The 19,057-nt window shown below is 37.1% G+C and overlaps 1 protein-coding gene across 1 annotated transcript in view; it reads right to left on the bottom strand.

Annotated features, from left to right (window-relative positions):
- Nucleotides 1–19,057, bottom strand: part of OCA2 (OCA2 melanosomal transmembrane protein) — a 621,653-nt gene that overhangs the window by 327,412 nt on the left and 275,184 nt on the right. The window contains exon 17 of the mRNA XM_043996561.1: nt 15,760–15,868. Coding sequence (XP_043852496.1) covers nt 15,760–15,868 — 109 coding nt within the window. The remainder of the gene's footprint in view (nt 1–15,759; nt 15,869–19,057) is intronic.

Raw genomic sequence — 19,057 nt, 5'->3', positions numbered from 1 at the left:
ACAAGGTCTCTCTCCTCCAGAGCCATCTGGATCCAGTAGCAAGATACATATTGGGATAACTGAAGATGGCCCTAGATATTTAAACAGTTGGGGCTAAGTGATTTGCCCAGGGTCACACAACTAGAATGTATCTGAGCTGAGATTTGAACTCAGGTCCTCTTGACTCCAGGACCAATGCTTTAACCACTGTGCCACCTAGCTGCCCCTCTCTGAAGCAAAAGCAGAAAGGAATATCCAGAAGGGAGAGGTGACCAACAGTTTTGAAAGTTGCAAAATGGTATAATGAATTTAAAAAGCCACTGAATTTAACAATTTGGAGATAGTGACCACAGCAATGGTCTGTTGGGAACAAGGGGAAGAGAAAAGTAAGTATTTGCTCAAAGGATGACTTTTTTTAGGATTGGAAATGTTTGTAGGCAGATGGAAATGAATTCTATTTATTAGTTCAATTTTTTTTTTACTTCTAATTTTGTTAGTTTCTTCTTTGATTTTCAGTATTTCTATTTTGGTGTTTAATTGTAAATTTTAAATTTGTTGATTTTTCTAGGGGTTTTTTAGTTGTATTCCAAATTCACTGAATCATTCCTTCTCTCTCTATTCATGAAAGTACTGAGATATATGTTTTCCCTTAAGTACTGCTTTGGATGTATCTCAACAAACTGATATATTGTCTCATTATCATTACCTTTACTAAAATTATCTATAATTTTTTCTTTGATTTATCACTTCTTTAGGATTAAGTGAAATCTTATCTTAATTTTAATCTTTTCTTCAATGTCATTTTATTGAATATAATTTTATTGCTTTGTCATCAATATAGGATGTTTTTTTAATATTTCTTCTTTTTTTACGTTTGTTTGTGAGTCCTTTATGCCCTGGTACATGGTCAATTTTTTAATAGTTCCTTTCTATTCCCATTCAATTATTATGAGAAATTTATACTTTCTAAGTTTTCTAAAATTCTGTTCAAGTGCTTAACTTCTTTATTTTTAATTTTTTTCGTTGTTTGTATAGATCTGTAAAGGTTATATTGAGGTCTCCCACTATTTTCATTTTACTGTCAATCCTCAACATTTGTACATTTAAGTTTTGCATTCAAATGATTTTATTAATAACTTCATTTACACTTGCACTTTGGCAACTGTGCACATTCACAGGTATGGGCAGTAAAGAAAAAAAAATGAAAGGTGTGATGCATGCAAGATTACATGTACAAAAAAGGAGGAAAGTATTTGTAATCATGATTGTTAGCTCACCCTAGAAAGTGTTAAACTAACCTCTTAAGTGCTCAATGAGGGACTTTTAAAAATGGAGAATGGCTAGGTCTTTGGGCAAATGAGATGATAGTCCCGTGTACAACATTTTCTTAGTTCTGCTCACTTCACTTTATATGAGCTTATATGTCTTCCCAGTTTTTTCTGAAATCATCCTGCTCAACATTTCTTATAGTACAATAGGATTCCAACATAATTATATACCACAACTTGTTTAGCTATTCATCAATTGAGGGGAATACCCTGATTTCCAATATTTTGTCAACACAAAAAGAGCTACTGTAAGTAGCAACTAGGTCATTTTTCCTTTTCTTTGATATCTTTGGGATACTGACCTAGTAGGGGTATTGCTGGGTCAAAATCTTTGTTATATTCTTAATGATATCCTTAGAACTTTCAAAGATCATTTTGTTTATGAGGGGTATATTCTCAGGGATCCAGAAATGAACACCAGGTCCTCTTTCTTGTTCTCCTTCATCTCATAGTATCACAGGGTCAGTTTTTGTTCACAGTATCTCGACAAGTGGTGTAGGGTCATCCTCAGTTTGTTCCACGTAACCCCTAAATATCTCTTTGTCCTACCCCAGCACAATGTTTTTCTTGTCCTCACTCAGAATATCATAGACTTCTTTTTTTTTGTTGGTTTTTTTTTGTTGTTGGTGAGGCAATTGGGGTTAAGTGACTTGCCCAGGGTCACACAGCTAGTAAGTGTTAAGTGTCTGAGGTCGGATTTGAACTCAGGTCCTCCTGAATCCAAGGCCAGTGCTCTATCCACTGTGCCACCTAGCTGCCCCTATCATAGACTTCTTAAATTTCTTTCCTTCCTCTGACTTTGAAGGCTTGAATATCTTTAATGAAGACCGTACTCATTCCATCTGAGGGGATGACATTGAAAAACATGGTACAAAAAGCAAGGGAGGAGTGAGGGAGGCAGTGAGGGCTGTAGGAGGCAAAGGGATTTCCACCTTCATGGCTGCAATAGGGATTCCACTGAACCAATATCTTTGTTTTCTAAAGCTTTTATCCTGGACTCTATTCTGTTTTCTTTGATCATGGCACAAAATTTACTCCTGTTGAAGAGCATTGAAGAATCACTTTTAGGCAATTGGTTAGGGTAAAGTATAGAGAAAGTACTGCCGCATGTATTCCTTGAGGAGAGAATAACAACACCCCAGCAATACATCCATACATAATTGTTGTAAAAAATTTTCTGTAGCCTAATCAATGAAGTTTAGTTGTTCCACTGGGACACCAGTGAAAACCAGGATTAGCTAAACAAATGAATAATGAAGACAAAGCAAATGGTAATCTTAATCCTGAAAACCTTCTGGTGAGGGATCTTTCTAGCTGGATTTTCCATTCTCTCCCTCTTGCATTTGCTTTAGCCAAATCAATCTACTTAATGTTCCCTAGACACAACTTTCCATCTTTAGCCTCTGGGCGTTTACTAAGACTGTCTGTTCCCAAGCCTTGAATGCTTACTCTCCTTCCTTACTTCTAGATCTTAGAAGCCCTTGCTTCCTTTAAGGCTCAACTAAAGTTTCATTTCCTTTGTTAATATGAATATATGGATCACTTGGATTTGATGGAGGTACCTTACTACCCAAATGGATTTTAAGAGACCCTGGATTAATAGGAGCAAAATGCCCTTTGCTCAAAGACTTCAAAGTGAAATCACACAAGCCCTATTTACTTTCCCCAAGAGAATAAACAAACTCAAATACCCCTTAGAAATTCCCATTCACTATCTTCTTCCCCCAAGAGGAGAGATCTTGTCTCTGATAATACCCCTTCGGTTTAGCATCTGCTTTAAATTGAGTTGTTAAACTATTTGTATTGTTTAACTGATCTACATTTGTAATGGATTGATCTGTATCATGCCCCTGAAGTTATTCTGTAACCTGTGAGCCAAAAAACCTTAAAAACCCTTAGAAATTTGATTTAGTTCCAGATATATTTTAGAAATGAGGCCTTTATCAGAAGTACTGGCTATAAAAAAGCTGGGAAACAATTTTTATAGCTAGTACTTCTGATAAAGGCCTCATTTCTAAAATATATCAGGAACTAAATCAAATTTGTAAGAATCCAAGTCATTCTCCCCAATTGAGAAATGGTCAAAGGATTTGAACAAGCAGTTTTCCTTTCTTTTTTGTTTTTTTGTTTTTTGCAGGGCAATGAGGGTAAAGTGACTTGCCCAAGGTCACACAGCTAGTAAGTATCAAGTGTCTGAGGCCAGATTTGAACTCAGGTACTCCTGAATCCAGGGCCAGTGCTTTATCCACTGCACCACCTAGCTGCCCCAAACAAGTAGTTTTCTGATGAAGAAATCAAAGCTATCTATTGCCATATGAAAAAATGCTTTAAATCACTATTGAATAGAGAAATGCAAATTAAAAGAACTCTGAGGTACCACCTGACACCTATCAGTTTGGCTAAAATGACAAAAAAGGAAAATAATAAATGTTGGAGAAGCTGTGGGAAAATTGGAACACTGATGCATTGTTGGTGGAGCTGTGAATTGATCCAACCATTCTGGAGAGCAATTTGGAACTATGCCCAAAGGGCTAAAAAGCTGTGCACACCCTTTGACCCAGCAATACCACTATTGAGTCTTTTCCCCAAAGAGATCATGAAAAAAGGGGAAAGGACTCATATGTACAAAAATATTTATAGCTGCTCTTTTTGAGTGGCAAGGAACTGGAAATCGAGGGGCTGCCCATCAATTGGGAAATGGCTGAACAAGATGTGGTATATGAATGTAATGGAATTCTATTGTGCTGTAAGAAATGATGAGCAGGCAGATTTCAGAGAAACCTGGAAGGACTTGCATGAACTGATGATGAGTGAGATGAGCAGAACCAGGAGAACATTGTACACAGTATCATCAACATTATGTGTTGATCAACTGTGATAGACTTGATTCTTCTCAGCAATACAATGGTCCAAGACAGTTCCAAAGGACTCATGATGGAAAAGGCCCTCCAACTTCAGAAAAAAAAAAAAGAACTGTGGAATATGGATGCAGATTGAACCATACTATTTCTTTTGTTTTTGGTGCTGCTGTTTTTCTTTTTTGAGGTTTTTCCTTTTTGCTCTGGTTCTTCTCTTATAATGTGACTGATGCAGAAATATGTTTAATGTTATTGTACATATATAACCTATATCAGATTACTTGCTGTCTTGGAGATGGGGGGATGTAGGGGACAGAGAAAAATTTGAAACTAGAAATCTAATAAAAACAAATGTTGAAAAGTATCTCTACATGTAACTGGGAAATAATAAAATACATTTATAATTTAAAAAAAAAAACCTTAGAAAGAAGGGGAGCTTTAAGTTTCTCTCTTAGGAGACTCCACATATGATCGTGTATTATATATTTCTTCTTGGAACAAAATATTAAATTGATATTATGTTGTGTTTTTTTCTGTCTGTCTCTGATCTTGTTTGTTTTGTAGGAGATATTAAATTCTCTGATCTAGTTCTTAACCATGTTCTTTTCTGATCTGGTTATATTTGTAGGAGGACAGGTATGGGAACAAATTGTAAGAGATATTATAAGATATAATTTCTCTGATCTGTTTATTGATTCTGTTTGTAGGAGACAGGTAGATATAAAAGCTGTATTTTAATATTCAACACCTTGAAATAGCCTTTTATGATTCCCCCAGTGGTTAATGCTCCATTTCCATCACTGTATATTTATTTTGTTCATATTCTGTTTTTATGTACCTAGCTTGCATTCTTAAATGTAACTGACCAGGATAAGATAGTCATTAAAGTGGATCACCTAAAGAAGGTTCACTGAAAATGGGAATCAGTTCAGGGCTGAACAAAGCTTCCCCCTCCAACGTAGAGAACGTATGCACTGCCTGAAAGATGTGGAATAGCCAAATGTATTTAGATGCCAGTATGATCTGAGATAAAGGGAAGTGTCCATGTAGGACTGAGCTAAGGGGAGCATATCCAGACAGCATAAATTGAGACTTACAAATTGAATGAAAAAATGAACGAACATTAGAACAATATTTCACCATGTTAATGTGGGGTTTGGAAAAAATCTAATAACATTTCCTGGAAAGTGATATTGGTTAGTGCAAAAGTAATCAAAATATACTTTTTTGCTCTGAAATTCAATTCAGAGGTCCTAAAAATCAGCCAGGATCACTCTACTTTGTAATCCTATGTTTATACCTATATAGAGATTTCAACATATGTCACAATGAGAGTAATTTTATTCTAAAGAACCCCCATAGTTGTCATGAATTAGAATTGATAAGTTATGTATGGAAATGGTCCAAGTATAATAGTGCATATAGTTTCATGTATAATTTATTCAGAATATTAATAGGGAAATTTGGCATATTTTATAACCTCAGGAGAATCTTCTTGTTTCTTTTGGAAAATTATAACATAGGAGGATGGAACAAATAAAATATAAAGTTAGCCTGGAATGTTTGCTTTTATGTTTTTAAAATGTTTGTTTTAGTATTGCTTCAAAGTAGATTTCTATATAAAATTAGAAACAAAATAATTGCTGAGAACCCTAAAGAATTCTGCAGTGGAAGCCCTTTATCACTAAAACCATTGATTTTATTCTTTTAAATTACCTAAGGAATCTCCCTAATATTCTCACAGTGATTAAAAGTTCATAATGTTAAAATTACATCAAGTCTAGGGTGTGATAAAGAATTCTGCTGCAACAATAAGATTTCAGATCCAATCTAACAATTGCAATTAAAAGTTATTACATTTTTAACACTCTAGCATTTGCCTTTCATGGTGCTCAGTAGAAAATTAAATATGGAACAATTCTCTATCTTGGTTTTATGAAGGCGGGGGGAATTCTCAATTTTAAGTGAAGGGGAAGCAGTATATTATGCTCTATTTTGAAATTATTCCCATATTCTAGAATCCTAAAAATCCAAAGGGAATTAAATTAATACCAACACGGCAAGAATGAAAGATGTCTAAACTTAATAATAGGATGATAAAAATCAGATCTTGAACTTCAGCATGTTAACAGTGAAGAGCCTTTACTTTCCTACCTAGTTAATATAAGTAAGATTACTGCATGGTTAATGACATGGGGCTTAGGATAACTCAGAAGTTTCTCCTGTGAGAAGCAAAACCAAAGATGACCAGATAAGAGAACAGACATATTGAGGAATCAAGGGACTATTAAAATTTAGATTGGCCAACTAGATATCAGAACAGACACACCAAAGAAGTAAGGGGAGATAAAATTCTATAGCAGGAAAGTAACTTAGGTGTGGCTACTACCTGGCCAGAGCTAGGAGACAGGGATAACCCCAGAGGTCAGAACCATCATTCCCCCAAAAAATTCCCCTGACTCTCAGGAACATGACAAGCAACCAAGTTTTCCCCACCCCCAAAAGGAACTCTCCACTTTTAGGTGGATATCCCGTCTACCCTCTATAAAAGCTTTTGCCTTCCTTCTGTTCAGGGAGGAGAATGTTTTCTGAGTCCTCCTTCCCAGGGGTGAAGTCTTTGACTTACCCCTCAGTCACTTTCTCTAGGGCCAAATAAAAGACCACTTTAATTCTAATCAGACTGTGTGCAAGAATGTAATTCTTTACAGAGGAATACCTAAGGACCGCCCCCCCCCCACACACATACACACACATACCTTTTTCCCCATGACAGTTATTTTGCCTGATTACTTATTTATGTAAGAAAATAAAGAAAAATACAATTCCTATCTATTCTGGAGGATTCTAACAAAGACCTCAAAAGAACCAAAGAAATTATAGGATAAAGAAAACTCAAGGCTGAAATTGCTTCTCTTTCCATTCATTCAGAGACAATTGAGTATAGTGCACTGAACCAGCAACAAGGAAGAATTAGTAAAGAAGGTCAAAGCATGGGTCTTGAATGAAAATAAGTTAAATCTTACAGGGGAGGTAAGACACAGATGGATGCAGAGAGAGAAAAACAAAAATAGAAACAATAAATATATATACACAACTATATTGAGATTTCTAGGTATCTTTACACAATAGATTTTTCTTCAAAAGTTTCCTATTGTTTGGTTCTATACTGTTGTTGTTCATCCTTCAATCTCAAAGAGGACTGCTGACAGCAGGTGTGTGTTGTCTTGACTTGCAAGTGAATTGAATTTAAGTGAGGCAGGGCTATATAAAGTCATCAGCCTCACTCTCTCTTCCAGATTCATCAGAGTCCAGTGGCAAGACATAGGTCAGGACATGGCCCAGGATGCAGTAAGAGACCTTGATCTTTTTGTTTTTGTTTTTGTCTTTTTTGGTTAGGCAATTGGAGTTAAGTGACTTGCTCAGGGTCACACAGCTAGTAAGTTCCCTAAGTGTCAAGGGTCTGAGGCCGTATTTGAACTCAGGTCCTCCTGACTCCAGGGCCCATGCTCTATCAACTGCCCCCTGACCTTGATCTTTTTAAACTAAGATCTTTCCTAGGTCTCAGTTTGTGTAAGGAAATGTCCATTTGCTGATTAAAGGCTAAGTAAGAATTGAGGCAAAAGATGACCTAGTTTGACTTGTCAAAAGAATCAATCTGAGGGGAAGACCCTTAGGGTTTCTGAACAGAACAGAAACAGTTGCTATTTACACTCACTCTGAGCCATCGAAACCGAACAAAGACCAAGTGAGAACTGGGATGGGACCTATTATTGGCCAATCTGTGAAAGCCAGAGTGATTTGGACTTTATCCAGGCCCAGTTTTCCAGAACTATGTTTTGAGAAATCATAAATTAAATTATTTTAGATACAATAGAGAAGTTCATTATTTTAATCTACATGAATTTATTAAACACTTACAATGTGTCAGCCACTGTGCTAAAAGTTGGGGGGATATGAAGAAAAGACAAAAAACAATTCCTACTCTTAAGAAATTTACAAGTCTAATGAAAAAGACAATGTTATGGGGTTAGGATTAAAGTTTAAACTGGCCAGCTAAATTGAAATACAGACACACTTTGAGAAGCAAAAGAGATAAACTCATTAGGTGTGACTGCTGCCTGGTCAGCACCAAGCGGACATAGATAACTCCAGAAATCAGACAACTGGCCCTTACTCAACTTCTCCTCCAATAAGGGCTCGGGTGATCACCCCATCTACCATATATAAAAGCTATGGCCTTTCTCCTGTTCAAGGACATAGGTATCTCAGAGAATGTCTCTGAACCATCTCCCTTCAAGAGAAGTCCTTGGACTTCTCTCTTGGTTCTTCTTCTCTAGCACCTAAAGAAAAGGTTATTTTTATTCTAATTGGATTTGTGTTTGAGAGTGGGTGTAATTCTTTAAAGAGGAATACCTAAGGACCCCCACCCCAACCAATTTCCCTGTGACAGACAACATTAGAAAATTCAGAGGAGATAACTTTAAAGGAGATGACACTAGCATGTCAAGGTTTCAAAGGAAACTAAGAGACCACCTTCCACATTTTACAAATGAGGAAACTGACCCCCAAAGAGATGAGGTGACTGTCTCAAGCTCACACAGGTAGTAACTGGCAAACTTGGTATTAAAATACAGTTCTAATTTCACATGCTATGCTCTTTCTACCATGCAGTAATTTGAAGGAGATCTGTAGTAAATTTTTATGAAACAAATTAACTCTTTTCCCTGCAATGTCTCTTTTTTATAATAAATTCATGTTTTCACAAATTTACAGAATTACCTGCATACCTAATTGCTTTCAAATGAAGGTTATGTGGAAAGTAGGAAATGTGAAGAATGATGAGGATTCTGTGAGTGAATGGAATGATTAGAGTCAGGTGGGGTTAATCAGCAAAGGCTTCATACAGATGAGTCTAGAGAATTTTGAAGGAGGGAAGGAATGTCATCTGGCAGAGAGGAGTAAGGAAGTAATATCTAATTCTGGGCTTTCTGCCTCAAGAGGGAGGTGAATAAAATAGAGGGGGTTCAGCAGAGAGCCATAGTAATGAAGAAGAGATTAGAAAATATCATCAAAGAAGAAAAGCCTAGGGAAGAGAACTAAGGCTGTAATTTAATAATGGCCCTCACATCTAAAACATGCATCTTTTAACATAGGGTGATGAACAGATCATTTTAGTCTATACTGAATGTCAAGTGAGAAAACAAGTATAAAATATCCATTCAACAAACATTTATTGAGGCCATGTGTAGAAAAGTGAACTTGGGGAGGAATCAAACATTCATGGGGGTTAGGTTCTAGGAATGGGCTGAGATATGTAACAAGCAACTGGCCAATGAGATCCCAGTCCTGATAAGCATGTTGCGTGGGCTAAGCATGATGAAATCTCCCACATATACTTTGAAACATGCACAAATGTCTGACAACTTCCTGAATACTTTTCACATGGTGAGGAAAGGCATTCTTTAATTAAGTATTGAACATTTATACAAAAGATTTCCATTAGCACAACTCTGGCTCTTTTTCTAGAAGTGAGTGGGACAATAACTGCTCCAAGCCCCTTGGTGGAGAGAGTAGTGCATGCAACAACTCCTGCTGCCAGCTCCCTATCTCTCCACCTGGGGCAAAACATGATTATCCCTGTTTCTTGGCCTCTTTGCATTTGAGTTTATGCTCCCCAGATACCAAAGTGGTATAGGGTAGAGTATACTAGCAATAAGGGGGATGTTTTATACTTCTTCTCTTGCTTTATCTTCTCACTAAATATCATTTTGTAACAATTAATTGATTAAAGGAAACTTAAGTGATCGCTTAATTAAGTGATACTAGGGAATTAATCAAAATTAATCACTGGGTCAGTCAATGATATTAGTGAGAAACTCACTGTAACTGGCAATTGTTATTGGGTAGAATATAGCAGAATGGAGGGTTACGCCCATAACATTAGAAAGAATAATCCCAACCCCTCAGGAATACCCCTAAACACTAAAGGGAAAATTAACCTTGTTCTGAGAAATCAACTTTCCAGTAAGAGTTGGAATTATAATGAGGACCCTCCCAGAGCTTAGAAAGTATAAAGGAAAGTGTGCCCTTGTGGGAGTCTGTGTATGCATGCTCAGCTGCATTTGCCAACAGTCCAATTGAGAGGTGATAAAGGTTTGTACTAGGGTGCTGGCAATGGGAATAGGTAGGGAAAATGATAGGGACTGGAGATAGAGATATAAAAGTTACCTGCATAGAGGAGCAGGAATATGCCAACAAATCTAAGGATTCAAAAGAAATGGACTATCTATAAAATACAAAATGTGCAGATTAAAAGAATACCAAATAGAGATCCCACAATCAGGGAAGAGATAAGATGGTGGAGGAAAGGCAGTGATTTGCCTGAGCTCTCCCCAACACCCCTCCAAATACCTCCAAATAATGCCATAAGATAATTCCTGGAGCAGCAGAACCCACAAAAGGATAGGGTGAAATAATTTTCCAGCCAAAGACAACTTAGAAGCTCGGTAGGAAAGGTCTGTTGGACAGGGGTGAAAGTAAAGTGAAGTGCAAGCCAAGCCAGTGTAGATCCAGCCACAGTCACAGACACATAGTCCTGGTTTGACCAGGCCTCGAGAGCTTCTGAATCAGCAGCAGCAACAACTACTTCTGAAACTCAGCCCACAGACAGTAAAGGGTTCAAACAATTGGCCAGAAGGAGATTATAGGGATCTCTTTGCTAGCACTGAGGCAGGACTCTGTTATTTTGCCCATACTTGAATCCAGGTAACAGTTTTGGGTGGTGGTTCCAGCAGGGAAGGAATACAAACACACAAGAGTTTGCAGCCACAGTGGAGAAGGACTCTGTTCATAGTTCCAGAGCAGAAAAGCAGCCCTGTGGTTGCTTTCAGACCAGAGTACAGACCAGGAGAGTAGGAAACATACCTCTCCTTAAATCATACCACCTTAAGAACCCCAAACTTACAAATACATAGAAGTATCTCTGTAAACAGCTGAATAAACCCTCTGAAACTTGGAACAGTGTGCCCTCCACCCTGGAAGTAGTGTCCCACTTTAACAAAGAGTTAAAAGTCAAGAAATGGGCTGGGAAAATGAGCAAACAGAAAAAAATACTGACCATAGAAAGTTTCTATGGTACCAAGGAAGATCAAAATACACCCTCAGAAGAAGATAACAAAGTTAAAATTTCTATATGCAAAGCTTCTGAGAAAAATATGATTTGGTCTCAGGCCATAGAAAGGCTTAAAAAGGACTTTGAAAATAAAGTAACAATAAAGCAAAATCAAAAGAATGAAAAAAATAGTAAGCCATGATCAAAAGAAGAGTTTAGACATCATCTTCCAATAAATTTTCAGGGAAAATTACCCTAATATTCTAGAAGAAGAAGGTAAAATAGAAATTGGAAGAATCCACCCATCATCTCCTGAAAGAGATTCTAAAATGAAAACTCCCAGGAACATTATAGCCAAATTCCAGAGCTCCCAGGTCAAGGAAAAAATATTGCAAGCAGCCAGAAAGAAACAATTCAAGTATCATGGAGCCACAGTCAGGCTAACACAAGATTTAGCAGCTTCTACATTAAAGTATTGGAGGACTTGGAATATGATATTCTGAAGGGCAAAGTAACTGGGACTGCAAACAAGAATCGCCTATCCAGTAAAACTGTGTAAAACTTCAGGAAGAAAATGGGAATTTAATGAAAGAGAGGACTTTCAGGCATTCTTGATGAAAAGACCTGACCTGAATAGAAAATTTGACTTTCAAATACAAGACTCTAGAGAAGCCCCAAAAAGTAAATAGGAAATAGAAATCATAAGGGATATTATAAGGTTAAACTGTTTACATTCCTACATGGGAAAATGATACTTGTAACTCATAAGAACTTTCTTATTATTAGGGAAGCTGGATGGGGTATATTTAGACAAAGGATACAGGCATGAGTTGAAAATGAAGGGATGATACCTTTTTTTTGGTTTTTTTTTTTTAGTGATGCAATTGGTGTTAAGTGACTTGCCCAGGGTCACACAGCTAGTAAATGTTAAATGTCTGAGGCCGGATTTGAACTCAGGTACTCCTGACTCTAGGGCCGGTGCTCTATCCACTGTACCACCTAGCTTCCCCAGGATGATATCTTTTAAAAAATAAAATTAAGGGGTGAGAGAGGGATATACATGGAGAAAGGGAAAGGGAGAGGTGGAATGGGGTAAAGTATCTCACATAAAAGGAGAAAGAAAAGGCTTATCCAGTGGAGGGGAAGATGGGGAAGGTGCTGGGGAGTGAGTGAACCTTACTCTCATCAGAATTGCCTCAAAGAGGGAATAACATACACACTCAACTGGGTATTTAATCTATCTTACTCTTCAGGAAAGTAGGTGGGGAAGGGGATAAGGGGGCAGAGGGGTTAGGTGATAGAATGGAAGGCAAATTGGGGGAGGAGGCAGTCAGAAGCAAAATACCTTTAAGGAGGGAAAGGGTGAAAGGAGATAGAGAATAGAATAAGTGACATGGGGAGGGAGTAGGATGGAAGGAAATTCAGTTAGCAATAGTAACTGTGAAATTATAAGCAGGATGCTCTCAGGGAAACCTAGAAAGACTTACATGAGCTGATGTAAAATGAGATGTTACTATATACAAAGTAACAGCCATATTGTAAGATGATCAACTGTGAATGACTTGGCTATTCTCAGCAATGCAATGATCCAGAACAACTCTGAAGGCCTTATGAAAAATGTGATCCATCTCCAGATAAAGAACTGTTTGTGTCTGAATTCAGATTGAAGCAGATTTTTTTAGTGTCTTTTTCTTTTGTTTTGTTTTTGGGGGGGTTTTTTTTAGTGAGGCAGTTGGAGTTAAGTGACTTGCCCAGGGTCACACAGCTAGTAAGTGTTAAGTGTCTGAGGCCGGATTTGAACTCAGATACTTCTGAATCCAGCGCCGGTGCTCTATCCACTGTGCCACACCTAGCTGCCCCTAGTGTCTTTTTCTTAATTTTTTTTGTCTGTTTTCTTTCACAACCTGACTAATGTGAAGATGTTTTGCATGACTGAAAATGTATAACTTATATTTAATTGCTTGCACTTTAATGGGGGGAGGGAGAAAGAGAATTTGTAACGCAAAGTTTTAAAAATGGACATTAAAATTGGTTTTGCATGTAATTGGGGGAAAATAAAATTATAAATAAATGGAAAAAAAGAAAAAAAATCCCACAATCTCAGAAAAAGAAATAAAAAACTAGTTGTAAAAGAACTATGACAAGGAAAACCAATCCTGGTCCACATGGAATTCTATCAAACTCTTAAAGAATAATTCATACCCATAATATGTAAATTATTCTTAAAAAATAAGAAAGTATGCTACCAAGTTCAACTTATGAGACAAATATAGTCCTAAAACCTAAACGAGATAAGGACAAAGCAAGGATAGAAACCACAGAATAGTATGATTAATGACTATCTACTCTAAAATATTAATTAAAATTCTAGCAAAAAGATATAATAATTTATCCAAAAAATAATTTATTATGATCATGTTGAATTTATACCAGTGGTTTATGATTAAACATTGAGAAAATAATGTGATTAATAATATTAAACAAAAACTTCCCAAACCATTGATTATATAAACAGATGCAGAAAAAGCTTTTGACTACAACACTGATTTATTCTGACAAAAACAAAACATTCAAAATGTTGATATAGGAGGATCTTTTTAATATCATATAAAGCACCTATCTAAAAGAAAAGGCTAGCATTATATGCAAAAGGAAAGCACTAGAAGATTTTCTAATAAATACAAGGATAAAGATGCTCCCTTTCCTCATTGTTATTTGCCAAAAGTCTAGAAATTCTAATTATAACAATAAGACAAGAAAAAGAAATTAAAGGCAGGAAGATAGACAAAGAAGAGATAAAACTACCCCCTATTTACTTAGAAAATAGAAAGGAAGGGAGGAAGGAAGAAAAGAATTGAGGGAGGGAGGGACATACAAGGAAAGCAACTTTGAAAGTTATATGTTGTATATTACATTTTTAAAAGAAAGCTATAAATAATAGGAAATTTAAGTTGTATATATTATTTTCTGTTATGCTATACACATGGAACTGACCATTTTATCTGATATTTGTTAAGTTCAGAACAAAAAATACAGCAGACTAATTTTCATTTCTTTAAAAATATTTCTTTCTCATTAAAGAATAGATCATTAATCTAGGATTGCTATAGCTGGGCTGAAGTAAACCTATGGTAAGTATGCCAAACACAGCACAAAGTTTTTAGAGACATTCAGACCAGTCACTGCTATCATCTCATCTCTTTATCCCTTCTGAGAACTTCTATCTTTGTTTCTTCCTTGAAAGGGGTATGCTCTACCCAAAGAGAAAAAGACTCACTGTGTTCCTGCCTATTCACTTTCCTTATCATCATACTTTTTCCTTACCCTCACCCCCAAACAAGAAGAATGGCCCATCTACCTGCTGCATAGATTCTACAGTTGCTATAGCAGTGCATCAGGGAGATGCCAGCAGTAAGAGCTCTCTAGCTGAAGGACTTTTCAGGAAAAATTTGAGAACAAGGCACAGATACATACATTATGCCTTAAATACTCCATTGATAAAATGTTACAAATGGGAATGTTCTTGATAGAAGCAACTGATTCCTGAACCTCCAACTCCAGCTTGAATCCTGAGCCATCCCCCACTTACACTTTGTCTCTCTTGGTTTTCAGCTAAGCTCCATTTCAGACATTTCTATTGTCTTTGGACCCACACAGCTCTCTCATTAATACTCTGGCTTCTGACCACACCTTTTCCCAACATTTCTGCAACCTGACCTTTCCAAGAATTATATTACTAGCAACCAACCTTGGCTTGTTCATACCATAATTGTCCCCACTCTCATGCTGTGGCCCATGTCAGAGTATTACAGCTAAAACCTTTCTCCACCTCTCTCCTATTATAAAAAAGCCATACACACACACACACACACACACACACACACACACACACACACACACAATCATCTCTACACCATCCTTGAGTGAGTTTGGTGGGGAAATGTTATAAGACCTAGGAAACATTGAATACCAGCAGTGCAATATTTGAGACAGTGAGGTAGCTCATTGGATACTATCCTGGGCCTGAGTCAAGAAAACTTGAGTTCAAGTGCTAGTGGTATGACCCTGGGCAAGTCACTTAACCTCTGTTTTCTTATTCCACTGGAAAAGGAAATGGCAAACTGTTCCAGTTTTCATAGGGGGACAGCTAGGTGGCACAGTGGATAAAGTACTGGCCCTGGATTCAGGAGGACTTGAATTCAAATCTGGCCTCAGACACTTGACACTTACTAGCTGTGTGATGACCCTGGGCAAGTCACTTACCCTTCATTGCCCTGAAAAAACAAACAAAACAAAACAAAACAAACAAATAAAAACAAACACCAAGAAAACTTCATAATATCAGAATACTGGCATGATATGTTCCACAGGGTCACAAAGAGACACAACTCATCAACAACAACAGTGTGAAATTTGCCATCCTTTGTCTATATCACATTCAATATCTATCAATACTAATAAGCAAAAAAATCATACTACTCACCAAGGTCTAGGTGAATGCCTGGTACAAATGAATTGAGAAAGAACATGAAGATAACAAATCCCAGCACAGTCAAGCATTTGATGAGGAGAATTTTGTCTGCTATCCTATGCTGTGGAAAGGAAAAACATAAGCGTGTTACCCAGTATATTCTTCTGAATTCAGCAATGTGTTCATTTTTTAAAATTATATATTTTTATTGATACTTTTCATTTCAAAATATATCCCTCCTTATTAAGCTATCAATTGATCCATCCCTTTTAATGAAGATATACAGAGTAAGTGGGAAGGGATGGGGAAGGAAGCAGCTCAACAAAATCAGCCGACACAGGGATTGTGTCTGGTGATACCATTTTGTATTCCTCCACACTGATACTCCCCTAACACTGCATTGAAATGAAAAAATATGCATTTTGTCCACCATTCTCTAGGGCTAGGTTTATTAATTATAATTTCACAGAATTCAGATTCTTCTTTGTTGTTGTTTTTTGTATTGATATTGTTATAGCTGTAACCCAAGTTCCAAAATCCAAAGGTATGGGACTCTCATTTTTCACTGGAAATTAACGCCTCATAGTTTGTGAAGGGTGAAAAAGAATTGGTGAGAACAGGAGAGAGAACTCCAAGTTCTTCAGTTCTCTGGACCCGCTTCAAATATCATCAGGTGCCATGGAGTTTCTTCAGGCTCTGTAGTGTGTCTGGAACTTTTGAAGGCTTCTAACTTCAAGAAGGAAGATGGAAGAGACCAACCCCACCTCAGGTTACTGAAGGAAAAGAATCGGGGAAGAAACTGACATAAGAGGAGGTGACAGTCTCCATCATGTCCTTATCCCCATTGGCTACACTAGAGATTTCAAGAGACTTCACCCGGGGGGAGATCTAGAACTATGCTGCTTGAGCTGAGTTACCTTGTTCCTAATTGGAGAGCTCCTTCATTCTTCAGTGTGAGTGTGAGTGTGAGTGTGAGTGTGAGTGTGTGTGTGTGTGTGTGTGTGTGTGTGTGTGTGTGTGTGTGTGTGTATTCTTCTATGTATCCTTTCTCTGATTTCTGTTTGCTGTGGACTTGGATAAATGGTTTCTCTGCTACCTGCCGTATCGTGCTCATTGTGGAACTAATATTTGGTGGAAAGGAGTTAAGCTTTGGATCTAGAGCTTTGAATCCTCCTTTCTTCAGTAATAGTGATCAGAAGATACCTTGAACCTGAAAACTATATTTCCCCCTAGAATAACAATATTTAAGGAAGCAGATATACATAATTTTAGCCCAGTACCCCCTTTCTCTGAGGAGAGTAGAGTGACCAAGCTTCTGGCCCCAAATACCTACATTCCCTCCTGGCAGGAATTAAAGTCTCCCTTCAGGTAGGAAGAAGGGAGAAGAGGCTAGAAATGTATATTCCGTCTCCCTTTGAGCCATACAGTGATACCTCCATGCTATATGTGGGTGACAGCCTTCTCTATATACTCATTACATACACTTTATATATATATATATGTGTGTGTGTGTGTGTGTGTGTGTGTGTGTGTGTGTGTAGTTTTCCTGTTTCTGCTTTCTTTGTGTTGTCTCAATATGTATGTCTTCTCATAATGCTTCTAGAATTCTTCATATTTATCATTTCTTATGACCATCATTAGGAAAAAGTATCTATCTATTTTGGCATTCCTAGTAAATGGGGGACTTGCTTCATTTCCTATTCTCCAATTCTCAGCTCTCACCAAAAGTGTTGCTTTGAAAAATTTGAACCTCCTTGGCACCTACACCTATCTGTAGGTTCTCTGGGTCAAAAAGAATGGACATTTTAGTCACTTTTTAAGCTTAATTCCAAACAAGACATTTGTTCTTAGATTCTACCTGATCTGAATCAGTACCATAACTTACTTTCCTCTAATAAAAAGGTCAGGATTGGGTGGGGGAAAGGAAAAAAATCATAATTGGAAAGAAAAGTGGATGAAAATTTGTTAAAAGAAAAAAATTACAAATTAAGTATAATTTTAAAAACATTGAGAAGGCAAACAGTGATTTAGAAATATAGGAAGTTTTCCTAAAGTGTCTGAAAAGATATGAAAGAGGTACTTCTTTCACTATCTAGTACAGAAGGTTTTTCAAGTTCAATCTGTCCTTGTCCCCCAACATAAGAGTATCTGAAGCATGCTCTGGTTTCCTTGCATTATCAAAGCTATCCTTTAATAGACAAGTACCATTAGACTGACTGGGGAATTTAAAGATTTTTTCACAAATGCCTGGGTGGTTGTGTATATATATATATATATATGTATATATGTATGTATGTATGTGTGTATGTATATGTATATGTGTGTATGTATGTGTATGTGTGTGTATATATATATATATATATATATTCAGAAGTTCAATATTCTTCCTACATTACAGAATACAATACCATGACTTCAGAGTTACCAAGAGAAGTAAGCCTTCCTATTTCCCTTGTTGCTGGAGGAGGGTGAGAATCTTACTGCTGAGTAAAACAACATAAGCTATTTGCCTACCAGTTGTTAGAGACATTTGTTGTCTGTCAGTTTTCAAAGACCACAGGCTGCTGGGGCAAGGAAAGAGATTAGAATGGGGCATTTCCACTGAACAAAGAGGAGTCTGGGGAAGGCAGAGAAGCCAGAAGGTTTCTGGCATATCCACCTGCTAAATTTTCACCCATATACTGTTTAATTCGTGACAGTGGTATCTCCACAGTGATAACACCAAAGAACAACACTCTTTGTCTTCTATTAAATAAAGTCACCTCAGAAATGAAACACAGTTTTTCTTCCCCTCTGGCCAGACAGAGCTTTGAGATTGCTATTTACCTCCTGCCAGTATAAATACAAATATTTACAAAAAAGCTACATCTATCCAGTGCATACATGAAAGAAGCAAAGAACACACGCACAAACATATAATTCTCTAGCCTGTGACTTGAGCCTGAAGCTGCAACACTCCAAAAGAAGGACTTGAAAACTTGAAGCAGAGAGTGATGTCCTATCTGTGCCTCTGTTACCCTGGACCTACTAGAAATGCACATATAGGGGAAGAAGTAAGAGAAATCGACCTATTAATGAGTAGATGAGACAGCAGCCTTCATTGTGTGATACCACAGACAGCAAGAAAGCACCCAGGCCAATGAAAATGTCACCATCTGCTGCCCTGAAGTTTAAAATGCTTTTACCTGGGGACAGAGCTTTTTAATGCGGAATTTAAGGTAATATTTAAACTACATATGTGGATAGTTGAGAAAAAGATGTTAAATTCACACTAAGCTATAAAGTATTAAATTTAAGAAGCTGAGAACTT

This window comes from Dromiciops gliroides, chromosome 3 (genome assembly GCF_019393635.1).
Source record: "Dromiciops gliroides isolate mDroGli1 chromosome 3, mDroGli1.pri, whole genome shotgun sequence".
Lineage (NCBI taxonomy): Eukaryota > Metazoa > Chordata > Mammalia > Microbiotheria > Microbiotheriidae > Dromiciops > Dromiciops gliroides.
Note: the sequence above shows the minus strand (reverse complement) of the source record. Positions and strands in the feature narration are given on the sequence as shown.